Source organism: Sitophilus oryzae, unplaced genomic scaffold, assembly GCF_002938485.1.
Source record: "Sitophilus oryzae breed Bouriz unplaced genomic scaffold, Soryzae_2.0 scaffold_806_pilon_pilon, whole genome shotgun sequence".
In the NCBI taxonomy this organism is placed as follows: Eukaryota; Metazoa; Arthropoda; class Insecta; order Coleoptera; family Curculionidae; genus Sitophilus; species Sitophilus oryzae.
In genome coordinates, this window is record NW_022147424.1 from 604402 (window position 1) to 622375 (window position 17974).

At 33.7% G+C, this 17974-nt stretch overlaps 1 protein-coding gene across 4 annotated transcripts in view; it reads left to right on the top strand.

Moving 5' to 3' along the window:
* LOC115888645 (centromere-associated protein E-like) overlaps window positions 1–17974 on the top strand; it is a 35415-nt gene that overhangs the window by 1439 nt on the left and 16002 nt on the right. For 2 of the 4 annotated variants that reach the window (XM_030908417.1, XM_030908419.1), the window contains exons 2-7: window positions 1667–1797; window positions 5114–5349; window positions 6700–7075; window positions 10490–10744; window positions 14164–14322; window positions 16987–17580. In XM_030908417.1, coding sequence (XP_030764277.1) covers window positions 1667–1797; window positions 5114–5349; window positions 6700–7075; window positions 10490–10744; window positions 14164–14322; window positions 16987–17580 — 1751 coding nt within the window. The remainder of the gene's footprint in view (window positions 1–1666; window positions 1798–5113; window positions 5350–6699; window positions 7076–10489; window positions 10745–14163; window positions 14323–16986; window positions 17581–17974) is intronic. The other 2 variants (XM_030908418.1, XM_030908420.1) reach the window with 2 other exon arrangements.

Here is a 17974-nt window from a genome sequence, read left to right on the forward strand (position 1 = left end):
TTGCCAAGTTTTTGAGAATTTTATGAAAATTAATCTTATAGAGTCTAGCGTTTTTTTCTAAAGCATCGGCTATGTATTTTGATTTTTTTTTTAATTTCTTAGCATTAACTGACATTTTAAATGTTCTGCAGAATCCTCGTGTTTATGCAAAGATCTTGTTATATTTACGAAATCAGTGAACCCTTCTTTATTCCAAATGCCATGTTTATTAGAAAATCGTAAACACAACTAACAAAATAATTTTTGTAAAACAATGCTACTACATAGCCAATTAAAATCAGAAAACCAGGAAGACTTAAATTTAATATTATAAGATTTACCACTTTTTCTTATTTCTTTTTTGTAATTTATGGTTAAAGTTTCAGTTGGTCGCCCTTGATTAATTGGGTTCATTTTTTAACACACACACACACATAAAACAGTTTTAAAACACAACAACAAAACAAACAGCAAAAATTAACAAGTTAAATCAACAAAAACCATTAACAAACAACAATAAATAATCAACAACAACTTTACAGTCTTTACACGGTTAATTACTTAGTTAATTACTCGCCGAAGTAGCCGAATATTAGCATAAATGCATAAATTATGCGCCAACGCTGCACGGATTTCCTGAACAATGAAGTTGAAGGAAGACGAAGAGAACTGCCCAAAAACTCATTCACATCGGTCGCCGATAATAAATTTCGGGGCGGGGGGATTTACATCTGCCGATAGGCTGACGTCACGTTACCATGGAAACCGTGCAGCCGCTTGGTTCAGAAATACAAAAATTTTCACTTGCGTGCGGGCCTATAATGCTACTTTTTCGGCCGGAATTAACGATGCGGTGGACCTATTATGCAAAGGTCCGCCCGGAAAAAAATAAATAACTTATAAAAAATTACTATTTTATTATTTAGATACATGTAAATATATTAAACTAAATTAATATTTTAAGCAGTAAAGTTTTTTCTTTAATTTGAGTATTTTTTTCGGTGAAGTGCCCCTTCACCTACTGCTCCTGACGAGCCGCCACTGCAAGGACATGTAACGCCCATATACGGGCTGCAGCAGAATTTGTGACGTTAGACGCCATTTTTTGATGGCAACGAGTCATCAGCTGGTCATCAGCGACAATTTTAGCGATTTTTAATATTTTTTGTGTAGTGATCTTTGTATACACTTTATTACAATGGTGATTAGTTGTTCAGCTTTCAAGTGTAAAAGCCGCAGCGATAGGAAAGGGCCAGGAGTTACGTTTCATAGGTAAATAAAGCTTTTTAACGTTTTCTTAGTTTTCTTATCGAATTCGATAATTATTTTTCTGGTATTATATGTACTTGATGTGTGCTATACGTCGATACTAGTTTTGTACCTTTTATTAACATTTTAATACGTTTTTTTCGTAATTAATTAGTATGATACCACCGTATACACCATAGACGTAGTCAAAACATTTATCAAAAAATATAAATATCTCTTCAAACAGCTAAGTTAACAAAAAAATGTGCCACGGCACTGTTTGGTGACATGGTAACAATTTGCTCTCGGGTGTTATTTGTCTTTGTATTCTTTAGTCATTGAGTAGTGTTTGAGTAAAAAATGTTTCCTCAAGAAACTTTTTACCCGGGAATGATATTCTATGCTGAATCTTATAAAAATACATGTATTTTATTATTAGAGCAGAAAATAGCAATAGACCAGTAACATGTCCTGCCAAATTACAACATGTTCATGTCTGTACCAAAACGTTTGGATTGGGCAACGTTAAAAACGCCAGCCATTTAGCAGAACATCCAAAATTATATACAAGTAAGTTTGTTTTCTTTTTACAGGGTGATTCACCGCCATGGTACGTTATAGGTTTATGGATTTTTTTCGCTCTGTCTGTCTAAATTATTATCCGCATTACAGTGTTGCCGCTTCGTATTAAAAGTGTCATCATCTTTGTTATTTTAAATGGAACACCCGGTATATTATTACATTTTTTGAAAGTACTTTTATATCTGATAATTTTTCTGTTATACTAACCTATACCCATCTCTAACAGTTTTCGAGATAAAAAATAAAACATGTGTGAAACTGACAAAAACATGATCTTGAATAAGCATTGGTTAAAACATAAAGTCGACATAATCAATCTGTCTAAATCACCAATCGGTCTCAAACAGGGAGACCAAAAAAATATGTATTTCTGTTTGTTATAAAATTGCTCAAATCATTGTTATTTTAAAGTCAAGCCTATCTATATTATTAAAAAAATCGAAATACAATTAAAATAGCTTTTTAGCGATATATCGTATTCCTATACCTAAACCTTCTGGTTTCTTCAGTGAGTCTTAAATAAGTGCAAATATTTTCAGGACTGGTAGATCTCGATAAAAGAAACATATTTTCTCTTTACCATTTTTCAAATAAGTCCAAAATAACTGAGTTATTTAAGTTTGAAAATTAAAAAAAAAAGATTTTTTTTTTGAAAAATTTTGAGAGCCACCGGATTTTTCCGGAATTTGCATCCCTTTTAGTGCCGTAACCATAGAGTAAAGCTGTAACTATGATAATATCAGAGATTAAGAATTTATACCGTGGGAAAATTTGCGGTGAACAGGCAGTCCTAAAAAGTTTTTGAAAAATATACAGGGAAATTTAAAAGAAAATGCACGATTTTCAACATCTTTTATTTGCGAAATAACCTCATAGACGTGTTCCTGGGGCGAAATATACCACCCCTGAAAATATTTGCACTTATTTAAGACCTCATCCTGTATTGTTTCGTTTAAAAAATACCGTTACCATGACAAATATTCAAACTTTATAAGCATCAATTAGTTTACCTGCTAAATTTCTAAAATTGCCATGGTAACGAAATTTTTGAGATGAAACTATAATATTAAAATTATTAATTTTTAAATAGCTGCTCTACTTAAAAAACCGGGAGGTTTAGGTATAGGAATATGACATATCTTTGAAAAACTATTTTATTTGTTTTTTGATTTTTTAAATAATATACATAAGGTTGAATTTAAAATAACAAAGATTCCAGCAATTTTATAACAAACGGAAATAAATATTTTTTTGGCTCACCCTGTTTAATATCCAATGAGTTGATTTAGACAGATCGAATAAGGATCGAATAGACTTTCGATAATTTATAACCTAAATTTCAACTTTTAAAATGTTTAATCCATGATTTTATTATACCAATAACTATATATATTCAATATCATGTTTTTGTTAATTTTACACATTACTTCAGTCATTGGGGATTTTTGCTTGGAAAAAAGTCCGGAAGTTTTGCAACTTTGCAGGTTTATAGGTTTTGGGGTCCCTAACTAAAATCCATAAAATGCACATCTCCAGACTATGGCACCCAAAATCGGTATTTTGTGAATATCTCGAAAACTATGCGTTTTACGCGAAAATTTGAGGAGAGTAAAATTAAAGAGAATAAAATTTTCTATAAAAACGGTTTTATGAAAAGTTTCACTAAAGTCAACCACAGTTTAGGCACAAAATCCCAGGAAATTTTACAATTTTGCGTAAAATATGATATATTCTGTATAATCTATTTTCCGAAATCAAATCTCGATTAGGGTTCACTAAAACTAGTTTTAGTTTAGTTTCCTCAATTTTGTCATAAAACAGTGGCGTATCATTAATTCGCTCATTAATTTATGAATAATTAATTTTAATTATTGAAAATGTGTACTTGTTTCCACACCACCCAAGAGGTAAAGTATATGGCGCGTTTATTTTAACGTGGTCTCCCCGGAGGCCTACTCCATTAGATAAATTAAAAACTTTAACTTATCTGCACAAGCCCGACGGATCTGGCTCATTGATGTCAAAATCGATCATGTCTGCTGTGCTGGGCTCATCAGGGTGGTCTCTCAATTCGTCCAACTTTTCATCTTCAGCCGCCAGAGGGATATCTACAGGCAAGTCCAACTCCTCTTCATCGGATTCGTCGAGTGACACTTCAGTGACGTTGTCACAGGATTTCCTATTGCAGTATGCACAAATCATTGAACATTTTAATCCTGCCTTTCTGCATCCGCAGGCTTTACCATAGTTGTTGGTTTTGCATTTACAGGATAAAAATGCCAACAAGGATTTTGGAGCTGGATCTTTCAACGTTGTGACTGGAATAATGCCTGTTCTTGTTTTCTTCCAACCCCATTCTTCGGCATCTTTGGTACAACCAAACCAATGCTGAACCTGGTGGTAAGTTCGCAATGAATGCTGTCCAGCACGACAATTAATTATTCATAAATTAATGAGCGAATTAATGATACGCCACTGTTTCATGACAAAATTGAAGAAACTAAACTAAAACTAGTTTTAGTAAACCCTAATCGACATTTGATTTCGGAAAATCGACTATACATAATATATCGTATTTTACGCAAAATTGTAAAATTTTCAGGGATTTTGTGCCTAAACGGTTGACTAGCGAAAATTTTCATAAAACCTTTTTTATAGGAAATTTTATTCTCTTTAATTTTGCTCTTCTCAAATTTTCGCGAAAAACGCATAGTTTTCGAGATATTCACAAAATACCGATTTTGGGCGCCATCTTGGCAAGATGGCGGCGCCGGCGGCAAGTCTAGAAATGTGCATTTTATGGATTTTAGTTAGGGACCCCAAAACCTATAAACCTGCAAAGTTTCAAAACATCCGGACTTTTTTCCAAGCAGGCTCCTTTTTTGATCCCCAATGACTGAACTACATACCAGAGATAACTTTTGTACGTTGAGTTATCTCCGCACATACTTTATTTTTTATCTCGAAAACTATTAGAGATTGGGATAGGGTAGTATAATAGAAAAATTATGAGATATGAATATAGTTCCCAAAAATGTAATAATATACCGGGTGATCCATGTGAAATAAGAAAGGCGCTACCACTTTTAGTATGAAGCGGTAACACTGTAACGCTAAAAATATTTTAGATAAATGGAGCAAGGTGCCTTTGTGCAAAAATTCTATCACCGGATCTCTAAAAACGTCGGCGTCGGCGTGAATCATTCTATATAAACTTTCTTCAAGTATTTTTTAGCTAACTGGATACCCTATATCCCGTTTATCCGAAAGAGTTTTTTTTTTATCAAAGACACTTTTATTCCAGATAATTTTCTGACAGTCAATCCCCCCGTTCCGAGCATTTCGAAAAAATATTTCCACATTTATTCCATATCGAAAGACCGCATCCCAATCGACGATCCCGCTATACCTGTGAAACGCCTCTACTCGGGATACTCCTATCGCCATTTGGGCACCGATGAACTAGACAATTACAAGATGGCCCTGCATGACTTGCAGCGTATCAAATCCCAAAAACTGGATTCGCAGTGGAGACCGAAGGTAAATAATCTTCGAATAAACAGATTAAGGAAGGAGTATAACGCTATCCACGTATTCGTGCATGGTAGACGGAGGTAGGACCCTAGGGTGGTGATCCTTGACAGTTCCATTATCATCTTACTGATAGTTCATTTTACGTAGAATTGACTGCCGCACACCGTTTTTCAATATCTCTAATAGATATTGAGTTATTTGAGAAAATCTAGAAAAGAAATAATTTTTCTGTTTTCTGAAATATTTAACAATATCTCTTATTACTGTCAAGGTGTATGTGGCGCTAAACTGTATTGCTGGTTGCCTACATTGTCGCAACATGTATTGCTGGTTGCCTACTTATAGAATTCTATAGAAGGTTCCAGAAACAGTTGGTAGAGTATATAAGCCCGCGTAATCGACAATTGGGACAGTTTTGAAGTTTGATAATACCGCGTTTTAAATTGTGAATTAATTGGCGAAGGTGCCAGAAATTTAGAGTAATAGTAGTTGCATAAATTGTGTATTATAATCAGTATAAATTGTGTGTACAGAGTGAGAAAGAAATAAATTCGTTAAGTATTTTATCGTGAGTTTAAATTAGTGGACCCACGTAATCCGTAACATTACAAATATCTCTGGAACAAAAAGCTGGTTTTGTAAAGTGTATTTTCAGGACTACAACATAATATTACGAAATAAGCAAAAACGATTTTTCAAAATTTTTATAACAATAAATAATGGAATAATTTTTCACTAGTAAGTAACTATACAGGGTGGTCCGAACTGTATTCCGGAAACTTCAGCAACATATTCTCATCATCAGCATTCAATCCAAATTCATCCAAATATTGACGTTACTTCAGAAATTATTTGAAAAAAAAATCGAAATAAAAATGAAACTTCTACACCCTGTATCTGCCGAAGTTTCCGGAATACAGTTCGGACCAGCCTGTATAATATACATACGTGTAGTAAACCGATCATTTATGAAATTTACTTAAAAATAACTAATTATATATTTTTTCTAGCATTTTTGCTTTTATTTACTACTCAAAGTCAAAGATTAGATGCCAAAGAATTTAGATACGTCAATTTGACTTACCTGCCTGCTTCGTAGTATCGCAGTAGCGTATCGGATGTCTGTGTTGATAATTATTATAACTTATACATATTTTTTTATAATAATTTTAATAACCACCAACATTTATTGACAACGTCAAATAAAACAACAAATTATTGAGTCTATCCTACATCATATTTTTACACGTTTTGACTAAAATTAGAACGGCACTGATAAACAGGAATTTAATTTTTTGATATGCTCTTTCCTTAAATCTTTCTATTAAAAGCTTTTAATACTTTAATATTTTTCAGACATCAGGCAGCTACAAGAGTAGCTCCGCCCATTCCAGTAGTATGTGGCTAAAGACTCGTAAAAGACATACCAGCAAAACTGACATCAGTTATCCCACGCACACGATCAATCACCACCTAAAACTGAATAAACGGTACAGAATAAGAGAAGGCGCGACAGATTGCCAAGTCGACGTTTTGGAACAAGCGCTGATCAGCAGTAAAAAAATGGAAGAGCAGATGCAGAGAGTGACTCAATGTTTAGACGCGAAGTACTCCAAGAAAGGGAAAATGATTACTAACAAGCCCAAAAGAGAAAATTTGATTAATATTACAATTAGCAAGAAGAAATCTACAAGCAGTGCTAAAGCCAGAAAAAGTCAAAAAAGTCAAGAGAGTAAGTTCTTATATACATCATAGGTATATCGTATATATTACAGATCTATTGGGTCCCTCTTTCTTGATTATAACTCTTCATACAGTCCCAGGGCTGTGACAAAAGCCAGTATCTGAGACGGTTTTACTAAGGTTAGTTCTCCATCTCCGATATCAGTCGTACCAAAGTTTATTGCACGATTGTTTGTCGTCTTGGCGCACTCAGTTTCCCCATTTTCACCACAAAATCTGCATTCACCGTTGTTTCTTAGCTTCAATCTAGTGAGGTGATCATTGAATAGACAGTGTCCTGTTAAAAACTCCGTGACAATCCGAATAGTATTCTACAAACAAACAAACAAACGCTTTATTGTACAAAAAGCCAAAACGGCTTCATCGACAAAGCACTCACAAAACAAACAAAAGCACAACAAAAAATACAAACAACAAAAAATACACAATACAAATAATACAATTCAAAAAAATTTAAGTCATTAAAATAACAAAAAGAATATACATGGACAATTGCAGAACGCAGTAAAAAGATATAATTTAGAGAAAATATTAAATACTTGATCTTTGACCAGTGTGTGAGATGATCAAAATTTTAAAATTCAAAATTGTTCATAATTTAACATCAACAAAAAACTCGTTTACCGTATATAGGGCTCTCTCCAGTAAGTATGATTTTAGAGCTTTGCGAAATGCGGGTAATGAATGAAAGCGACTTGATATTCAAAGGCAGATGATTGTACATTTTTTTGGCATTGTACAGTATTGAACCTTTAACTAGTTCTGAGCTCGGGATTGGCAGATAAAAATCGTGCTCCACATTCCTAAGTGGATAGTTATGAGATGGCCTTTCGGGAGTAGCAGATATGTGCTTGCGGATTAAGCAAACGGATTCAAAAATGAATAAAGAAGGAAGAGTCAGTATTTTGAAATTTTTAAAGAAATTCTGGCAGTGAGTTCTACTGTTCACTCCCAATAAATATCGAACTGCTCTCTTTTGAAGTCTGAAAATACGATCAAATTTTGTTGCGCAGCAAGTACCCCAGAACGGAAGGGCATAACGAAGATGTGACTCAAAAAGGGCATAATAGGCTATTCTAGAGGTTGAGAAAGTTAAGTTCCTTAGAAACTGATCTTAGCGCAAAACAGGCAGCGCTTAGTTTCTTTGATAGAGCTTCGATGTGAAAGTCCCATTTTAACGAGTTGTCTACAAGTCCTAAGAATTTCACAGAGTCCACGACGTCAATAGTGGTGTTATTAAGTACAAAAGGTTGTATAGTACTTTTATATGACAAAACTTTAGTTTTTGAAAGGTTGAGGCATAGGAGATTAGAATCGCACCAAGATTTAATGGCGTAAGTCACTGTTCTCACTTAATTCAAGGAAAATCTTTGATTTTTCTCGGTCGTAAGTTCTGAGAAATTTCTTCGAGTGTCTTAGACCGTTGGAGGATTCCCATTTTTTCTTACAATTCCTATATTTTCCTAGAACCTTAGGTTTGGTCTTCTATTGTAATCGCAAAACATTTTCCGATGCACATCATCAATCATATCGACATTGACACTAAAGTCTATAAACCTAACTAAATGAAATTTTGGCAAAAATGTTTAAATTTGTTGTATAATTTAAGATACTGAACAGCTCTTCATCTTGCTTTATAGAGCAAATGATTGTAACAGATATTTTATTTAGATTAAAGCCGCAAAAATTAGTTTAAACCGAATTTTATTATCGCTATGTTGGTCACATTGCGCCGTGTTCAGCAATGTTTCCTTTACTATTTGACAATTATCCTAGTGTCAGTCATTATTTTGTATAATGCTTCTTTCCTATTTTCATAGTTTTTTTAAAAGCTTTCATAACTTTTAAGTACAAACAGTTCTTTTAAGAACTAAATTTTCGAGTTTTTGTATTGCATTTCTTGAAATTATTGTGTGTTGAAAATATGCCGAAGCATTTAAACAGTCGAAGCAAAGAACTTGTAGCTTCCATGTTGTTTTAAACTATTTTGAACGAGAACGTGACAATCTTTGAATAAGAAGACTAAGGAAGGAGGAAGGAGCATAATGCTATCCATGTATACATGCATGGTGGGCGGAAAAAGGACTCTAAGGTGGGGATCCTTGACTGTTCTGTTTGACGATTCATTTGACACATTTCAATTTGATTTGAAATTTTGTGGATTTGTCAGTCTTTACCGAGCTTATTTTATGTTATTTATTATTTATTCTACTACTGATAGTTGTATAAATGTAGTAGATATAGATGGAAATTGTGGCAGAACTTAAATTAACAGTGACACTATCGCGATTTATCGAAAAAGATTCTAAAATAGTTGGTTGTGTAGCGTGCGGTAGATTTCGGCAAAAATCGAGTGAAATAATGGAACAACTTTTCGCTAGTAAGTGACTATATAATATACATATGTGTAGTAAACCGATCATTTATGAAATTCACTTGAATTAACTAATTATATATTTTTTCTTGTGCTTTTGCTTTTATTTACTACTTGTCAAAAATTAGATGTCAAAGAATTTAGATACGTCAATTTGACTTACCTGCTTCAGTAGCGTATCGGATGTTTGTGGTTTGGTTGTTTATGTAATAATAATTATTACAACTTATCTATTTTTATTAGAATTTTATGTTTTTAATAACTACCAACATTTATTCACAACGTAAAATAAAAAAAAATTATTGAGTCTACCCCACGTCTACCCTACATCATAGTTTTACATTTTTTAAATAAAATTTAGAACGGCACTGATAAACCGGAATTTAAGTCGGCCATATTTGAGGCCCATCGCGGTGGACATAAGATTTTTGATATGCTCCTTCCTTAGTCTTCTTATTCAAAGGTGACAATAAAGGTCCTTTATTACTCTTGACTGCAGTCAGAAAAGTAAGTTTGATTGATAAGCACATTATACCAGTTTCAAAGTTAGTTTTTATTAAATTCTGTGATTATTAGTTTGAGCATTAATCCCTCTTACTTGTTATTGCCACTTATGGCGTTGTAAGATGTACATCAATAAATAAATAACCCATAATAACGCTTATAATAATTTTCATAATGGACTCATAATGGACATATGAAACAAATACATCAATTAACCACTAAAATATTAGTTATTAAATTAAAAATAAAACGTAAAACTCTTTAAAAATGATATAATAAATAAGTTGTTTGTCAATTTTAAATTAAGATTAGTCTCATAAATCCATCACAATCTGGCAGCGCTGTCGCCATCGCTTGTCACTCAAAGTTAATCACGTGCATCAGAAATTGTTTTGCGATTACTATAGCTGCGAATGACATCTATTACCTCATCTATTAATTTCCTCATAAACGTGTAATCTACCATCGATTCGCTGTGAATCACCCTATATAAACTTGTCGATTAACGTAATGATTTTTGAGTAGGACCTGAAGTTAGCCCAACCGCACAGTCCTATATACAATATCACCCCACAATAAAAAATGCCAGCAAAGAGGTGAAGATGAGATTGAAAAGGAAATATGTACAGTTACTGCTTAAACCGTCAAAGCAACAAGGATTACTATCAAGTAACTGGAATCAACCTGAGGTTAAAGATGAATTAGAGGAAGAACCATATCAAGATGATAATGTTAAAGCTGAAGAAACCAATGCGGAGGAAGCAAATTTTTCAGAATTTGGTAAGAAACGTTCAAAATGATCATTTTCTTTTCAATATTTCATTTAACTAAACTCTCTACAACTGTATAACGTCACAGATTATACAGATTATAAACTTTGTTTTTTCTTTATTGTTTTTCATGGTTCCAATTTTCGGAATCGGGCACTAGTTAGGTTACTAGTTTGCGCACATAGCACGCCCACTTATGGTCTCTAAAATTGTGCACAGCGCCTGACCGGCACAGTTATTAGAGAGATATCGGAAAACTGAATAGCGCCATGCAGTATTTACGCGTACCTTATCATGGTTACGATATGCGCGAGTCAATTTTTAATGCAACGCCCGCTAATAACGTTACCGCCTGACGTAATTTGCGGATCAATTACACTCAAGAACGGTAAGGTTAACTGTTCTTGAATTACACCAAGCGCTATTTCTAAATAACGTTTAAAAATTGCTTAAATGGGCATGTGCGGGTATTTAACAACCGGGGCCTGCCGGCGAGATCTTTTATTTTAGTTTATGTTTGAATTGTTTTGAATTATTACTTTAGTTTTATTAAGTAATTTGATATTTAAGTAGCTGGGATTAGTTTTAATTAAATAAATATGGCCCACAATATGGATTCCACCTCTTCCAATATTAAAGAACCTATAAAGAGGCTTAGGTTTACAGCAGATGACGACTTAGCCCTTCTAAGAGAATTTGTTGCCCTAAACCCACTGGCAGACGTTGAACAATAAAGCACTGGAAATAAGCACTTTAGCTCTTTAGTTTTAAAATACCTAGTAAACAAAACAATTTCAAAGTTTTAAATTCAAAGTTAGGTTAAGTTTAAATAGCGGACGCGATGCGAACAGAATTCTTTCCGATCCGATAACTATAAATGAAAAGAGTTAATACCACCTCACGTAAAGGAAATAACACCTGGCCTTATTAACGTCCATGCACGCTATTCGGTTTACCTATATCTCTCTATTATGCTGTTTATTGTTATTTTACGCGAGTTTATTTTTGCGCACAGGAAATTTTATTCGTTTGCTCATCGTCATAAAGAACAATTTTCGTACCACGAATTAGGGATAAGATTTTTATCTGTATACATATAGTATACCTAATCTGTGATAACGTGATGATTTATAACTCATCATACAGTCTCAGGGCTTTGAAACAAGCCTGTATCTGAGACGGTTTTACAGAGGTTAGTTCTCCATCTCCAATATCAGTTGTATATACCAAAGTGTTTGGCACGTATGGTTGTCTCGGCGCATTCAGTGATGAGTTATTCTGGTGTTTCCCCATTTTCACCACAGAATCTGCATTCGCCGTTGTTTCTTAGCTTCAATCTACTGAGGTGTTCATTGAGGAACAGTACCCTGTTAGAAACCCCGTGACAATCCGAAGATTGTTTGTACTGCTATGAAGGAAAGTCTTTGATTTTTCTCTGTCGTAAATCCTGAAAAATTTCTTGGAGCAATGAATTTCTTCTTCACGCCCGTAGCATTAGATGAGCTCCGTAGTACAATTAATAGTATTAAAAACAAATCCTCATCTGGGACTGATGGGCTTACTCTCAAAATGTTCTCTGAACTTCCTGAATGCACATTAAACCATCTTACTACTTTAATTAACGAGTCATTCCAAAAAGGAGTTTTTCCAAACTGCCTTAAGACAGCAATAATTATTCCTCTGTATAAAGGAGGAGATAAAGATGAAGCTTCGAACTATCGCCCAATTGCACTCCTGCCCACATTATCTAAGGTCATTGAAAGATTGGTTAAAAAAAGGTTTCTATCTTTTCTCCTTAAATATAAAATACTTACTACTCATCAATTTGGATTTCTAAGTAACAGTTGTACAAATGATGCTATGTTCGACCTTTTTAATAATGTATACTCTAGCCTGAATAACCATCACTCTACAGCTACAATTTTCTGCGATTTCTCTTAAGGCTTTCGATTGTGTAAATCATAATATCTTAATTAACAAATTGCAATACTATGGTTTCAGGGGAGTGCCGTTCGAATGGCTTAAGTCATATCTTGGCAACAGAAGGCAGCTTGTGAGGATTGATATAAGTCTATGTCTTCTTGTAAGCCTATAGAATGTGATGTCCCTCAGGGTTCAGTACTTGGCCCTATTTTGTTTCTGGTGTTTCTCAACGACATTGCAAATCTAGACATTAACGGTAAAATCTGCCTCTTTGCGGACGATACTAGTTTCACTTGGAGCGGCCCAGATGTTGCGGCACTATATGATACTATATCCAGTGACTTACGCACCATTAAGTCTTGGTGCGATTCAAATCTCCTATGCCTCAACCTATCAAAAACTAAAGTTTTGTCATATAAAAGTACTATACAACCTTTTGTACTTAACAACACCCCTATCGACGTCGTGGACGACGGAATTCTTAGGACTTGTTGTAGACAACTCGTTAAAATAGGACTTTCACATCGAAGCTCTATCAAAGAAACTAAGCGCTGCCTGTTTTGCGCTAAGATCAGTTTCTAAGGAACTTAACTTCTCAACCTCTAGAATAGCCTATTATGCCCTTTTTGAGTCACATCTTTGTTATGCCCTTCCATTCTGGGGTACTTGCTGCGCAACAAAATTTGATCGTGTTTTCAGACTTCAAAGAGAGCAGTTTGATATTTATTGGGACTGAACAGTAGAACTCACTGCCAGAATTTCTTTAAAAATTTGAAAATACTGACTCTTCCTTCTTTATTCATTTTTGAATCCGTTTGCTTAATCCGCAAGCACATATCTGCTATTCCCGAAAGGCCATCTTATAACTATCCACTCAGGAATGCAGAGCACGATCATTATCTGCCAACCCGAGCTCAGAACTAGTTAAAGGTTCAATACTGTACAATGCCAAAAAAATGTACAATCATCTGCCTTTGAATATCAAGTCGCTTTCATTCTTTCTCGCATTTCGCAAAGCTCTAAAATCATACTTACTGGAGAGAGCCCTATATGCGGTAAACGACTTTTTTGTTTAATTATGAACAATTTTGAATTTTAAAATTTTGATCATCTCACACACTGGTCAAAGGTCAAGTATTTAATATTTTATAACTCTAAAATTATATCTATTTACTGCGTACTGTTCTAAAATTGTCCATGTATATTCTTTTTGTAATTTTAAAGACTTAAATTTTTTTGAATTGTATTATTTGTATTGTGTATTTTTTGTTGTTTGTATTTTTTTTGTGATTTTGTTGTTTTGTGAGCGCTTTGTCGATGAAGCTGTTTTGGCTTTTTGTACAATAAAGCGTTGTTTGTTGCTGTTGTTGTTGTCTTAGACCGTTGGAGGATTCCCATTCCAAGTTGCCGATGTAGTCTTCCAGGCTTTTTTCTTTAGTTCTAGCATTAATCACGTTTTCATCTAAGTTATTCTGGGATTTTTAAAAACATAGTTTGTAATTATAGAAAAAGAAGCTGTAGCTCAACCAGCCGAAATTGTCATGGCGGAAATGGAAGACCACGTGGAATCTGCAAGGTATCCCCAAAGAGTGTACGTTGATATATCTACTCCGTATGAGATAGACAAGGTTTGCCTTATAACAAAATCTGATAAACACAGTTCAGGTAAAGCTTATTAATCATTAATAGGTTTGTTTCAGCATAGCGGAGAACCGTTCTTGGTAGGGTTACGCTTATGCGCAGTAGAGAAAAAGCTTTCCATCCACGATCGAAAAATGTATTAATTAATTATTCTAAAAGTGTAAAAAAGTAAATATTTTGATATTTTCAGAAGGTCTAACTTGTATTATAGTTTATTATTCCAGTTAAAACAACTTTTTAGATGGGTTCAACTACGGTAGCGAGCATAGTTTTAATCATCGGTTTTGCTAGTGGGGCATAATTGGGGCTATTTCGGCTATAATGAAATTTTTTAAAGGTACATAATTTTAATTTTAGAAGATGTTCATAAAACATTTAATCACTAGTTGATTAAAAAAGTATAACCATTAATATTGCAAATTATATTTTATCCTCTCATAGTATATGCCTATTTAATTTTGTGATTATGTAACGAGCACTGTGTTTACTCACTTGTTTCGTCGAAGTGCTTGAATCCATTTTTACTTTTGATCAAATCGATGTGAGAAACTATGAGGCTATAAAATGTTGTTTCGTGAGAGTTGAATATCCGGGAAGTTGAGTTAATGAATGCACCCAACAACGCCTTAATTACGCTCTCATTACGCGTTAACATTTTTTCGACAATTTTATTAAAATTTGAAATTGTCACAAAACACAGCACGACGCCTAGTTCGAATTCTTTTTCACTTATTTTTTACACCCGAAACAGCGTTACATCAGACAAACCTCGTACCTGAGTATTTTATAGTCTCAATAACTGCACTATTTCAATATTATTTTAATGCGATCAACATGACGGCGCGGCGTACAGTGCTTCGAACATATGGCTCTAGAGGACAAAAAGGCAAAACTTCTCTTTTATTGTAGGCAATTTATTCAAACTAGGTTTATTTGACACAAATGATGAGTACTCTCATTGTACTAAATGATGATGTTCACTAACAAATGATAATTTTGCACTAGCAAAAAAATAAAATACTTAAATATTATGACAAAACCACGATTTCAATATTATTTTAATGCGATCAACATGACGGCGCGGCGCACAGTGCTTCGAACATATGGCTCTCTAGAGGACAAAAATGCAAAACCTCTCTTTTATTGTAGGCAATTTATTCAAACTAGGTTTATTTGACACAAATGATGAGTACTCTCATTGTACTAAATGATGGTGTTCTTAGTCCCACGTTTATGAAAAAAAATTTTATAAATAATAAAAATATTGGAGCTGTATTCCATCTAAGGAAATAATAATTTATAATATGAAAACGGTGTAAGTGTTAAATAAATCCCTGTGATAAAAATGAATTGAAATAACATTAGAACATGATTCCTAGAATATAAGCCTAATATAAGATAAAATTGTTTTTCCTTAATGAAAAAGAAACATTAATGTTATATTTAATTAAAAAAAACTTAAGATACTATAAATTTACTTTAGGACAACAAAATGCATAGATCGTAACTACTCTGATTCAGAAGAATCACTGCTGACAGAATCTTCCAAATTTATAGTATCCAAATCACAGGTAGATAAAGTATCCTCACATATAAGATATTTCTGTACAGCATTTTCTAATATGTTACTTTTTCGCGTTGTTACTGTTCTTTTTGTTGGTATGAGGGGTTCGGATGTTAATAGTTACCTCTTTAATAGACCATATCCATATATTATTTTTTCATTTTCTTGGGTATGAGGAAAAAAAAATGGAAAAAAATTGAAAGATGGAAACTTTTTTATGCGACGTTTCGCTCCAACATAGTGGGCTTTTTCAGACACAAGTGGTGTCTCATTTGACTGGAAGGTTCATCAATATCTAATAAAGAACACATTTTTTGAAATACAAATAATTTTGAGTACTTGTCCTTATGATGAAGCCAAGTATTAACCATATCGGCATTGCTTATCAATTTTACTCTATCTGAAAAGTATTATAAAATAAAGTTCGTCGCAAATAGACGCAGGTGAACTATACAAAAATTAAAAGTGTATGAATATGACAACAAAAATATTCAATAAATACGATATGTTTTTTTTAAATGCCTTTTTGAAGTTTGAAAACGTAAAATTTTTATACCCATTTAAGAATCATCTCAAAAAATAAATAAAAACTAAATAATCAAGAACTTGTTTAGAAATAAATTTAAAGTACATACCTTGTTTAACAATATCCATAGTGGCTTTCAATTAAGTACGTACCGTTTAACTCCATAATATACAGAACTACTATCAATGTTATTCTTTTTACTGATAAGATAATGATCGCAAAATTTATTTTTAGTGAAAATATTTGAACAAGAAACGTTGTTTATGAAAAATAATATACAGGATGGTTGAACATTGCTATAAGTATAAAATTACATATTCAGATATTAGTAAATTTTAACTTTTTTTCGATTTTTGTCCATGGGACGAAGCCCTGTGCGGCGGCGTGAAATACATACTGATGAATTCTGATTTCTGCCGTTGAAGCGCTACGGTCGGAATTTGTTGCAATCAACTGAAATGCACCAAGCCTATAGTAACACAACTGTCCACGTTCACACATGCGTATAAAGCTAACCGTTCCTTGAACGGTACAAACTTCTGTGTTGGAACAAACCTAATATTAATGAACACGAAAAAACAATTTATATTTTCGGTAGCGGGTATTTCAGAAGCTCAAAAAGTCTCAAGAAGCGAAATACTTGACGAGAATACCGAAGCAATTCAACCAACCAGCAATCAACGGGGTCCCAAGGTTCAAAAGGCCCAAATCAATTTAGCCAACATGGAAAAAGACTTGGAAAACACAAATAAATTCATCAAAGAGCTGACAGATTTAGAGGATAGAAACTTAGGATCGCTGGCAGAGCAGGTGCGTATCAGTAAGAAGATTGACCAGCTCATGCAGCATAGGGAGAAGATTACGCAAGAACTGAGGTCTCTAATCGCCGTACCTGGAAAGAAAAACGAAGTTGCCGAGCCACGAATAAAGCCACCCGAGAAAACGGAAATAGAACCTCTAGAGTACGATGAAATCGAGAACCTCAACTCGGAAGCGGTTAAAAAGAACCAACGGGCAAACCGGTTGAGAAGAATAATGGAACATCATAGTATAATTGAGGAAAGAAACGCCCAGATGGAACTGCAAAAACCGAAAATTAATACGCGGAAAAGTTCCATAATGAAGAATATTGGGGAACTGTTGGAAAAAAATAAACGGCGAGATCAAGTCAAACAGGAACTACTAGATTTAGGTAAGTAAAAAAATCATTATTAGTTCCATAAAAAAGTAGTACAGTGATGTGAAAGCCGCATCTTTGTATAATATGTTACAGTAAAAGTTGGAAATCAGTGATTGTTAACAATTATGAGTAAAACCTCACATTCACTGATTTGCTAAGACTACGCCAGTAAAAGTTTAACAGCTATTTTTAAAACCAACTTTTACTATAGTCTATAAAATGAATAACTTTGAATTTTGACCGTTATTTTTTACCAAAATGGCAAATATAAAATCCCTCTACCAAAAAAGTTACTGATATTCTTTAAATTGAGTCCCTGAACGAATCAGATAGGTAACTCTTTTTACTTTCGTGAAATAGAAAAGGAAAATAATAAAACAAGTGACAGTTCTTCCGACGCGACATA